The 11,494-nt window shown below is 51.4% G+C and overlaps 1 protein-coding gene across 3 annotated transcripts in view; it reads left to right on the forward strand.

The window, feature by feature from the left end:
- Positions 1-11,494, forward strand: part of MEGF11 (multiple EGF-like-domains 11) — a 381,035-nt gene that overhangs the window by 289,968 nt on the left and 79,573 nt on the right. For all 3 annotated transcript variants that reach the window (XM_011940371.1, XM_011940373.1, XM_011940374.1), the window contains 2 exons: positions 3,405-3,651; positions 5,018-5,138. In XM_011940371.1, coding sequence (XP_011795761.1) covers positions 3,405-3,651; positions 5,018-5,138 — 368 coding nt within the window. The remainder of the gene's footprint in view (positions 1-3,404; positions 3,652-5,017; positions 5,139-11,494) is intronic.

An 11,494-nucleotide genomic window follows, 5' to 3' on the forward strand; every position in this document is an offset into this window, starting at 1 on the left:
GTGTTGTGAGAAAGCAGAGTGCCAGTCTTAATAGAATTGTGTTTACACGTCCTTCTATAATGCCCTGAGCCACCCTTATTAGAGCACGTCGGTAGTGTACCATGAATGCTGCTCCAGCATTTCTGCCCCGCTAGACTGTGCGCCCCAACAGGGCAGGGTGCTTTCTGGCAGTAGCAGGTCCTTGGTAAATGTTTCTGAATGGACAAGCAGAAGAATGAAAACACCCAAGTGTTACCATGTGGACTTTATGACAACATTCTGGCTTCCTTATCAGAAGGCTAGTTTTGCTTCCTACTGGGTTTTGGCTGTGCCAGAAAGAACAGAGTGTGTTTGATAAGCAAAGCATAACTGTATGCTCTGAGATGCACCAAGAACAAACTGGCTTTTGGCTCCAACAGTTTCATACAGAACCAAGGTCTCAGGGCCATAACTGCAGCCCCAACAAAGGAAGGGACTTCCTTGTGCTGGATCCTGGGGTGGTTCATAGTGATGAACAGAGAAGAAGTGGCTAGTCTCTGTGGTATCCCTGACCTGTGCTTTGTGGCTGCCACCTTGTCCTCAAGACCACCTCTAAATTTCACTCCTTGGACTCTTCCTCCAGAAAGTGTCCCAGTGACCTGCAGTGGGGAGAGCTAGAAGCAGGAGACCTGGACTTGCTCTTGCTGTAACCTCGGGCAATCACTTAACATCTCTGACCATGTCTTTCTCCATCTGTCAAATGGGAAAATAAGAAAACCTAACTTACATGGTTGTTGTGAGGTTTAAATTTATTCATGTATGTAGCACTTCTAGGATGGTGCCTGGCACACAGGGAGCTTTTAAAATGTGGTTGGCTGGCTGGGCGCAGTGGCTCATGCTTGCAATCCCAGCACTTTGGGAGACTGAGGTGGATGGATCACCTGAGGTCAAGAGTTTGAGACCGGCCCGGCCAACATGGTGCAACCCCATCTCTACTAAAAATACAAAAATTAGCCGGGCGTGGTGGCGTACACCTGTAATCCCAGCTACTCGGGAGGCTGAGGCAGAATTGCTTGAACCCGGGAGACAGAGGTTGCAGTGAGCCGAGATCACACCACTGTACTCCATCCTGGGCAACAGAGTGAGACTCTGTCTCAAAATAATAAGTAAGTAAAATGTGGTTGTCATTATTATAATACAGTCACAACATATGGACAATAAGCTATGTGAATTAAACTACATGTGCTTGGCAACTAAAAGAGAAATGGTACCATAGATGATTCTGCTGGTCCTCCTGCTCACTGAATGTGTGTCCCAGAGAGAGGATAAGGTAGGAGGTGCTGGACTGCTAGATACTCAGTCACTCTCTGTCCTGTGAGCCTTTATTTATTATTATTATTATTATTATTATTTGAAATGGAGTCTTGCTCTGTTGCCCAGGCTAGAGTACAGTGGCACAATCTTGGCTCACTGCAACATCTGCCTCCCACGTTCAAGCAATTCTCCTGACTCAGCCTCCCAAGTAGCTGGGACTCCAGGCGCACACTGCTACGCCCATCTAATTTTTTGTATTTTAGTAGAGATGGGGTTTTACCATGTTGCCCAGGCTGGTCTCGAACTCTTGAGCTCAAGAGTTCCACCCACCTCAGCCTCCCAAAGTGCTAGGATTACAGGCATGAGCCACAGCGTCCAGCCTTCTGTGAGCCTTTTTCAACGTGAGTGGAGGCTGTAGCTATAAATGGACTTAATTTTTGCTTTACTCACTGTAATAGCAGGTGGAAAATATAGGGTGAGACTCACTCATAATTTGGCAGCTCAGTTTGTGTGTATGAACACTTGGGGCACAGATGAAGAAGGGATGAACCAAGATAGGGTAATGGGGGTTCCAGGCCTTGGTGGTTCTGTCTGCTAAAGGATGATGGGCAGGCTCCATGACACTGATCACTTGACGTTGGTCAGCAGGTGGGAGGGACATGTGGGGGACTGGTGGGGCTGATCCTTCCACCAACCTTCAGCCCCCAAAGACCACATGTGCTCACTGACCACACTGGAACCTTGTACCCTTGTACGTGCCCAACATTTGAATACCGCTGTATCTTTGCTTATATTGAGCCTACCCAAGTGACACCTTCCCAATCCCACTCACCTGCCCCCTTTCCTCTCTGAGTGTCTAAACTCTAGAAACCTGGAGCACAAACAGCAACAGATAATCTTGGTGACCGGCCATTCTAGTTTGCCCAGGACTGAGGAATTTCCCAGAATGTGGAACTTTTGGTGCTGAAAGCAAGATGGTTGCTCACCCTATTAGGCAGACAAGTGAGACATCCTTCACAGCCCACTTGAGATGGCTTCTGTTTTAAGAAGTCTTGCCTGATCTCCTTAGCTGGAAGCAATCATTCTTTCTATCGAACTTCTCCCAGAACATTTTGTGTGCCTGTCCATGCCTGAACTCCACACCCTAGTCTCACCCCAAAATTGGAGTGAATGAGGCTGTAACTGAGGACATCTTGTTATTGTGTGTCCCATACGCATCAGGCGAGGGTCAGAGTGGGAGGTGGCAGCAGGCTGGGTGACCTCTCTGGGGCTCTGCTATTCAGCCCCTTTCCATAGCTGTAGAGTGTGAATTTCTGCAAAACTGGCTCAGCTATCGCTCTTTGGAACATTTAATTACATGTAAAGATCTTGAAGGCTGTCTGTTACTTCCCAGGGAAGCATTTCTTTTTCCTGCTCCTTCTGAAGCTGGCTGCTTGGAAAGTAATGAAATTGAACTGAAGCCGAAGCAACCAGCAGGCGTAGCCATTACTGAAAGGAAGAAGCATGAGGAAGAGATGAAAAGGGTGACAGGGAGATGGAGCCAAGGGAGGGGCAGGGAGTTAGAGGAAATATTCCCAGAGAGTGAGTGAAATGCAAAAGGTGAGAAAACCAACGCGTGTGGAGAAGAGGGAGAAGGGGGCAGGAAAGATAGACAAATGGGAGCCGGACTGGGCTGGGTCCAGCAGGCCCCAAGAAGACGGGTAGGGTCACAGAGAAGAGGGGTGGCAGATGGGAAAAGAAAGGGCCCGGCAGAAAGGAACAGAGACAGGCAGCCAACCAAGAGCTTAGCAAAGACAGAGGGATGTAAACAGCTTGTGGCTCCGGAATTTCAATCAGGAGAGGGGGATTTAGGGCAGCCATTTGGTTGGAAGAGAATGGCCGGACCAGGAGATGGGTTCCTTGAGGAAACAAACGCTCTGCCCTTCTCAGCCTGTGTGACTGTTTGCGTGGCTTGGTGGAAGAACTGATGGAGGTTATGAGGCGCCAAAGCTTCCACCCAGGCACCCCTTGCTGCCGCCTGTCCAGGGAGGAGCACTGCAAAGATGGGAAAGCCTCATGGGCATCGGTTCCTGGCCCCTGTCCCAAGGAGAGCCTGCGGGGCTCCTGATCCCTGACTGCCCCGTCTCTTGCAGGCTGCGACAGCGACCACTGGGGGCCCCACTGCAGCAACCGGTGCCAGTGCCAGAACGGCGCCCTGTGTAACCCCATCACAGGCGCCTGCGTGTGCGCCGCCGGCTTCCGTGGATGGCGCTGCGAGGAGCTCTGCGCGCCTGGCACCCACGGCAAGGGATGCCAGCTGCCGTGCCAGTGCCGACACGGTGCCAGCTGCGACCCCCGCACCGGCGAGTGCCTCTGCGCGCCTGGCTATACCGGCGTCTAGTGAGTCATGCGGCAGGGCCTGGACGGGGCGGGACCTGGAGGGGCGGGACTTGGAGGGTGCGTGGGTGGGGAGAGTGGAGGGGGTGGAGGGGCTGGGGCGGGGCCTAGAGTGGCCGCCTTACCGCAGCTGCACACCCAGCCCTGGGCTCCTTGTGGGTGGGCTGGCTGGTGGGACCAGGAGGGTTGGGATAGTCTTGGCTGTGAAATCTCCTGTGAGTCTAAATGCCCAGGCCTCACCCACGCAGGTCTCAGATTCCTGCCTTCCAGGACCCCGTTGACTGGTCCTTCCTGAGACTGCCCGAGTGGGCGCTCTCTAAAACCCTCCCAGAAGGCCCTTCCTAGCAGAGGCAGTCCTTATCTTGGACGTCTCTTCTGACCTTACCCCATATGATGCTGCTCACCTGGGGCCTTCCCTTTTAGGGCATTTGGGAGAGGTGTGACACACAGAGAGAGAGGTGAGGGTCCTGGGCAGATACCACGTACAGATTTGGGAGGATTACTCCGCTGTTCCTCTCCCCCCTACTTTCTCTCCCGAGACACCAAACAGCCCCTCACTCCAGTTGCCCGGAGAATAGTATTGACAGGAGATCTACAAGACTGCTTAGCCGAGACCCCCTCAGAGGCAAGACTGAAGTTCTCCTCCCAACCCTGTAGCAGGCTCAGTGCCCTCTCCAACAGCCTAGATCCTGAGGGGTGGCCAAGGACTCTGACCACAGAGACGTTGTTGATTGAGGGTGTTCCCTACCCCGATGTCTGCTCAGCTCCCAAGTCCTAGTGAGCTAGAGGCAAGGGCCATTGGATGAAGGCCCAAGACCAAGACCTCATGCAAATCCTGCCCCACACTTCAACAGCGCCCAGTCCCTGCACATGAGCCTGTCATGGGAGCTGGGAGCCTTCCCGAGCCTGGAAGGAACGTGCTCCAGATTCTTCCCCTCTCTGAGTCTAGGCAGATTCTTGAAGACGGGATCCATGGGCACTTTTCAGTGCCTTCATTCATGGGATTACTTTGGCCTAGCATGCCCTTCCTTCCATTCTCCTGGTGAAATTGACTTCACCTTTAAGGCCCAAGTAAAATGTCTTCCTCCTCAGGAGGCCTTCCTCAGCCTCCTCCCCAGAACAGTCTTCTTTTACGCTAAGAACACTTAAGTCATCCCAAAAGTATTGGCCCAAGCACCCTACATTCCAATGTATTCAGTCTGAGCCCTGCTGCCCCCTCCTGGCAGGGAGCAGGACTGCAGCTCAGCTGATGCTGTAGCTAATACAGATCCATTGACTGTGAAGGAATTCCTAGGGAACCCTGGAGCACTGGGGCCCTGCCACCTGATCTGAATGCTGCTGTGTCTAACACCTCTGCTTCTCCATGCAGCTGTGAGGAGCTGTGCCCTCCTGGGAGCCATGGAGCTCACTGTGAGCTGCGCTGCCCCTGCCAGAATGGGGGCACCTGCCACCACATCACCGGCGAGTGTGCCTGCCCCCCAGGCTGGACGGTAGGTGGGCCCAAAGGATCTGGGTGGGGCACTGTAAGAGGACTGAGCGTTCCTCACTCACACACACCTTAAAAGGCTAAATTGGCTGGGTGCGGTGCTCACGCCTGTAATCCCAGCACTTTGGGAGGCCGAGGCCTGCAGATCATTTGAGGTCAGGAGTTCGAGACCAGCCTGGCCAACATGGCAAAACCCAATCTCTACTAAAAATACAAAAATTAGCGGGGCGTTGTGTCATACATCTGTAATCCCAGCTACTTGGGAGGCTGAGGCACAAGAATAACTTGAACCCAGGAGGCAGAGGTTGCAGCCAAGATTAAGTTACTGCACTCCAGCATGGGCAACAGAGTGAGACTCTGTCTCAAAAAAAATAAAAGCTGAATTATTCTCCCACTGTGAATACCGTCCCTGCTATTTATCGCCATAGGGCATCACTAAATGCTGCCAGTGGTGCCGTGGACACAGCTTTGAATCCCAGGTCTGCCATCTCTAAGTGCTGTGTGGCCTGAAGCAAGTTACTCACCTCTCTGAGCCTGTGGTCTCTCCTGTCCAAAGAAATTGAATTCTTCTTGTAAGATTAGCTCTGTCTTTGGATGTAAGCGCCCACATGAGCAGCCATGGGCCCTGGGCCAGAGATGGCAGAAAAGGCTGGGAAAAGAGGAGAAACAGCAGGTATGGATGACCTGAATTTATCTAACTTCACCCCCTGCACTTGCACACACACACATTCTGATTCTGTGGGCCCCACAATCTGTATTTTAACAGGTACTGCAGGTGACTCTGATGTAGCCTCAAGCAGCCCAGGTCTCATGTCTGGGAAAAACAATTGTAGGAAAGGAGGATAAGATTTGTCACCTCGTGGGCTCAGGTCTCACAGCCAATGTTGACCCTGAAAAAAGCCTTAATTACTCTGCTTCCCCAAGTACAAAACTGATATAACAACAGTGAGCCCTGCCCTGCCCAGCTGCCATGGTTGGTGGCTGGCTCATGTGAGGCTATGCATGTCTAAAGTCCTTTGCAAACTCTGAAGCCCTCTATGATGGCTTGATTTCTATCCCTGGGTGCCACAGACCCTCCACGAGCCTCCTTTTAGCCAACACACCCTGCCTGTCAGTGCCTTCCCCACAGACCAAGCCCTTAGAGGCAGTGAGTCAGCTGAAGCTGAACTTCCTGGGCTGTGTCCCTGCCTCTGACTCTCCAGTAACATGCTCGGTTTCAGGGGAAGCTCAGCGACACAGTCCGCCACCTCCCCTGGGGCCTGAGGCTTTGCAAAGCCAGAGAGGACAGGGCTGCTGAGCAGAAGCAGGATATTTTAGGAGGCTGTGAATGCAGAGGTCACAGGGACAGATGGGAGGACACCTGCAGGGCCCTTCGATGCAGGCACAGTCTTGTCAGAATTTTTTTAGGGCAGGAAAAGGACCTTGGGGACCACTTGATCCCACAGCATCCAAACCTGACTGCACACCAGAGCTGACAAGCAGGTGGCGGGGGGTTAAAATGCATATTCCCAGGCTGCGTCTGTGACCTCCTGGGACTGGGGGATCTCTATTTTTAATAAGCTCCCCAGATGGTTCTGAGGCAGCCAGTCCTGTCTGCAGGTCTGCATTTGGAAAGAATTGATCCAGACCATAGGACTTCCTTCTGTGTTTCACAAAAGCCTATGGTTTCTCGTGGGAGAATGGGGGCGGGAGCCTAATCATTAGGAATCTGGTCCCCACCCCACCCCCACCTCTCCATTTTAATCTAGTTTCTATAGTGAGGTGCTCTAGGTAAGATTTCACATAAAAACAGGGTTTCCCAGCTTTAGGAGATTTGGATCCCACTGGTCTGTCAATACCTTCCTTTCTCAGATGAAGAAGCTGAGGCTCAGAGGGGGTAAGGGACCTGTTCAAGACCACACTGGTGGTTAGGAGTGAGGTGGAGCTAGAATCCAGGTCTCCTGACTCCCAGCCCTTGGTGTCTGTCTGTCCATCTGTCTGTCTCCTCTGAGGAAGAAAAAGGGACTGCCACCACCTCTCCCATACCTGCCCATTTCTTCCACCCTGAACCAGTCTCTGGAAAGACTCTCTCATCTCCAACCAGCTTTTGGAAATCCGCCCAGCAGGCAGGGTCCTCAGAGGCCCAGCTGCAGCAGAGAGGTTGGATCAGGGTGTGGTGGGCAGAACAAGCGCACAGCATCCCTTTGCCTGTAAAGGCCTCTCTGGAGACACTGCTGAGGCTCGGGTGGTTGAAGAGGGGGAAGGTGAGATGCAAACACACAGAGGGATTGTATTTCTCCCCAGCACAGCGAGAGGTTTGTGCTTCCAGATGACAGGAAGCTCTGTTGACAGAAGCCTTTGGATTGAGGACTTTATGTTTTTAATTTTATTGTAGACAATTGCATTTCTATTTTTGACATAGCATTTAACTTGCAGATTTGTATGAATTATTAATACCCCTTGTGCATGCAGAGTCACCGTATAATGAAGTTGCACTCATGCCTGAGGCTCCTCCCAGGGACAGCAGGGACCAAGGAAAGGATACTGGGGAGAAGGCTCCCCACTTTAGCATCTTCCTTTGCCTGACTTCCCAATGGCCCTATGTGACTTCAACCACACATTTTCCAACTCAGGGATATACAGATAGCTGATTCACACCATGCACCTCCCCAAAGACCCGGGCCATTGTGTGGAACTGGAGAGAGGAGCTGCCAGGCCAGGAACTCTGGCTCTCCAGGCCCCTCCTTAGAGATTCCTGGCCACCAGGCCCTAAGCATGCCCACAGGATAGTCTGCTAGCCCAACATGAAGCCTGTTTCAGGCAGGGTCTTTGCAAAGAGCCTGGGGAATTGTTTCCCCTCTTTTTCTGGGCTCTGAGACCTTTCAAAGCAGAGAAATCGGTCTGAGTAGTTTGATGTGAGTGGGAACTACAGACAGAGAAGGAGAAGGAAATAGGATTGACATCCCCCACCCTTAGGAGTTCACAGTCTTATGTTGGGGACTGGATACAGTGTGTGTGTGCCTACATGCACACACACACACACACACAGACAAAGAGACTGGAAGAGAGGAGGCTGAGGAGCTGGGAAACAGGACCAGTTATCCTGGAGGGCCAAAGAGAGGTTTTGCATGGTGAAATCCTATCTCTACTAAAAATACAAAAAATCAGTCAGACATGGTGGTGGGCACCTGTAATTCCAGCTATTCAGAGGCTGAGACAGGAGAATTGCTTGAAACCAGGAGGTAGAGGTTGCAGTGAGCCAAGATTGCGCCACTGCACTCCAGCCTGGGCGACAGAGCAAGACCCCATCTCAAAAAAAAAAAAAAAAAGAAAGAGGGGGTTTTGGGGCCAAGGCCCAGCATTACAGATGCTCAGGTTTGAGAAAAAAGATTCATGGAGCCCCACTTCCTGGCCTGTGGCCTGGATCACCTTCACAGCACTCACACCAACCACAGCTTACTGTCCATTGAGGGTGTCCATGCCACCCTGGAGCATCACTGATCATTAGAAATGCCTTCAGATGCTTGGTGAGGCTGAGTTGCCTTCCCTCCAGGAGAGCTGGCATGGCCTTAAGTCCTTTCACCATCTTGGCCCCTTCTCTTCTTATGTTCTACTTAGCCAAGATCCTCTTTTTTTTTTTTTTGAGACAGAGTCTCGATCTGTCGCCCAGGCTGGAGTGCAGTGGTGCAATCTTGGCTCATTGCAAGCTCTGCCTCCTGGGTTCATGCCATTCTCCTGCCTCAGCCTCCCAACTAGCTGGGACTACAGGCATCCGCCACCATGCCTGGCTAATTTTTTAGTAGAGATGGAGTTTCACCATGTTAGCCAGGATAGTCTCCATCTCCTGACCTTGTGATCCGCCTTCCTCAGCCTCCCAAAGTGCTGGGATTACAGGCGTGAGCCCCCATGCTGGGCCACCAAGACCCTCTTAAAGTGTGACTGTTTTCCAGATTTTGACAAAGCCATTTGGTCTAACCAGTTCTGAGAGGAGCAGAAAATATCACCTTACCCCATGTCCAACTTTCTAGAAGCCACAGCAGTCCAAGATCCCACTACAATTGGAGATACACACTCAACTGACCACATGGCAAGTACATGAATCTGCTGAGGCTGCCATAACAAAGTGCCACAGACTAGGCGGCTTGAACAACAGAGACTGATTCTCACAGTTCTGGAGGCTGGAAGTCCAAGATCAAGGTGTCAGCAGGGTTGGTTCCTTCTGAGCCTCTTTCCTTGGCTTGTAGATGGCCATCTTCTCCCTGTGTCTCTATGTCGTCTTTTTTCTGGGTCTGTCTTAGTCTCCTCTTCTTGTAAGGACATGAGTCATGTTGGATGAGGGCCCACCCAGATGACCTCATCTTAACTTGATTACCTATGTAAAGGTCCTGTTTCCAAATACAGTCACATTCTGAGGTACTGGAGGTTAAAACTTCAGCACAGGAATGTTGGCCGGGCACAGTGGCTCATGCCTGTAATCCCAGCACTTTGGGAGGCTGAGGCAGGTGGATCACCTGAGATCAGGAGTTCGAGACCAGCCTGGCCAACATGACAAAACCCAGTCTCTACTAAAAATACAAAAATTAGCTGGGCATGGTGGCGCATTCTTGTAATCCCAGCTACTTAGGAGGCCAACGCAGGAGAATCGCTTGAACCCAGGAGGCGGAGGTTGCAGTGAGCTGAGATTGTGTCATTGCACTCCAGACTGGGCAACAGAGTGAGACTCCATTTCAAAAAACAAACAAAAAAGAGGAATGTTGAAGGGGTACACTTCAGCTCATAGCAGCAGGAGAGAAACTACAGGCCGTAGCCCTCTCCTAAGCTGACTTCTCTGGCTGCTCTCTCCCCCTGCCTCTCCCCAAAAGGCTGTTCTTCCAGCCAGCAGTGGGTGATGACTCCTACGGTTCTCTTCCACTCTTCTCTGTCTCAGGTTATGTGGGGCTCCCACCATGTGCCACCTCATCAGGTGTCAACTTGGTTCAATTACTATTAATTAAGTGCCCCCTGTTTAAGGCACTATACTAGGTTCCTTCACATCTCTAATCTCACTTCGTCTTTATAATCACCTGGAAGACTAGGAGTTACTACTCCCATTTTATAGATGAGAAAACTAAGGCTCAGAATGATCACCTGACTTATCCTAGCTCACCTATCTGGGAGGGGGCAGAGCTGAGATCTGAGCCCAAATCATGACTTTGAACCCAGTGCTCTTCCCACTACACCAGGCAACAGGACCTCCAAAATATCAAATTCTCTCAGGCCCCAGGAGCTCAAACCAGGGAAGAGGACTAGAGATTCGGTGGACTTGGATCCCTGCAGTTTGGGAATCCTGAGCAGGGGCTGAAAGAGGTGCTCACCCACTTCACCAAACAGTCTCAGTGATGCCTGATTTCCCTAGGGAATGCCGGAAGGACGCATTCTATGCACGAGACTCCTCTATTGACCTCCTCAGGGAGCGCTGGTTGTGTCTGAGAAGCACTAAAAAGGACAGGAACCTGGCCAGGTGTGGTGGCATGAGCCTGCAGTCCCAGCTCCTCAGGAGGCTGAGGCGGGAGGATCACTTGAGCCCAGAGATTCAAGGTTACAGTGAGCTGGGACCGCAACACTGAACTTCAGCCTGGATGACAGAGTGAGACCCCATCTCTCAGGAAAAAAAAAAAGTTTTTTTGGCCGGGCACAGTAGCTCATGCCTGTAATCCCAGCACTTTGGGAGGCCGAGGCAGGTGGAGCACATGAGGTCAGGAGTTCAATACCAGCCTGGCCAACATGGTGAAACCCCAATCTCTACTAAAAATACCAAAAAATTAGCTGGGCGTAGTGGTGGGTACCTGTAATTCCAGCTACTCAGGAGGCTGAGACAGGAGAATCGCTTGAACTCGGGAGGTGGAGGTTGCCATGAGCCGAGATCATGTCATCACACTCCAGCCCGGACAACAAGAGCAAAACTCCGTCTTGGGGGGGGAAAAAAAAAAGTTTTTCCAAGAGTGTCCTTATCCAGCCCAGGACTGTAGAAGACTGAGTCAGATAGAAGCCAGAAAGACTTCTCCCCCTTCATGAATACCTAGAACTTTTAATGTGCACTGAGAAAGTCCCCTGCCATACCTGGAGTACCCCCACCACCTCCAGGAGGAAGAAGGACCCCTACTCAGCGTGACTTTTCTTTGTCTTTTTCTTTTCTTTCTTTTTTTTGAATGGAGTCTCACTGTGTTGTCCAGGCTAGAGTGCAGTGGCACAATCTTGGCTCACTGCAACCTCCACCTCCCAGGTTCAAGTGATTGTCCTACCTCAGCCTCCCAAGTAGCTGGGATTACAGGTGTGTGCCACCATGCCTGGCTAATTTTTGTATTTTTAGTAGAGATGGAGTTTCACCATGTTAGCCAGGAT

This window comes from Colobus angolensis, unplaced genomic scaffold, assembly GCF_000951035.1.
Source record: "Colobus angolensis palliatus isolate OR3802 unplaced genomic scaffold, Cang.pa_1.0 Scaffold19, whole genome shotgun sequence".
NCBI lineage: Eukaryota > Metazoa > Chordata > Mammalia > Primates > Cercopithecidae > Colobus > Colobus angolensis.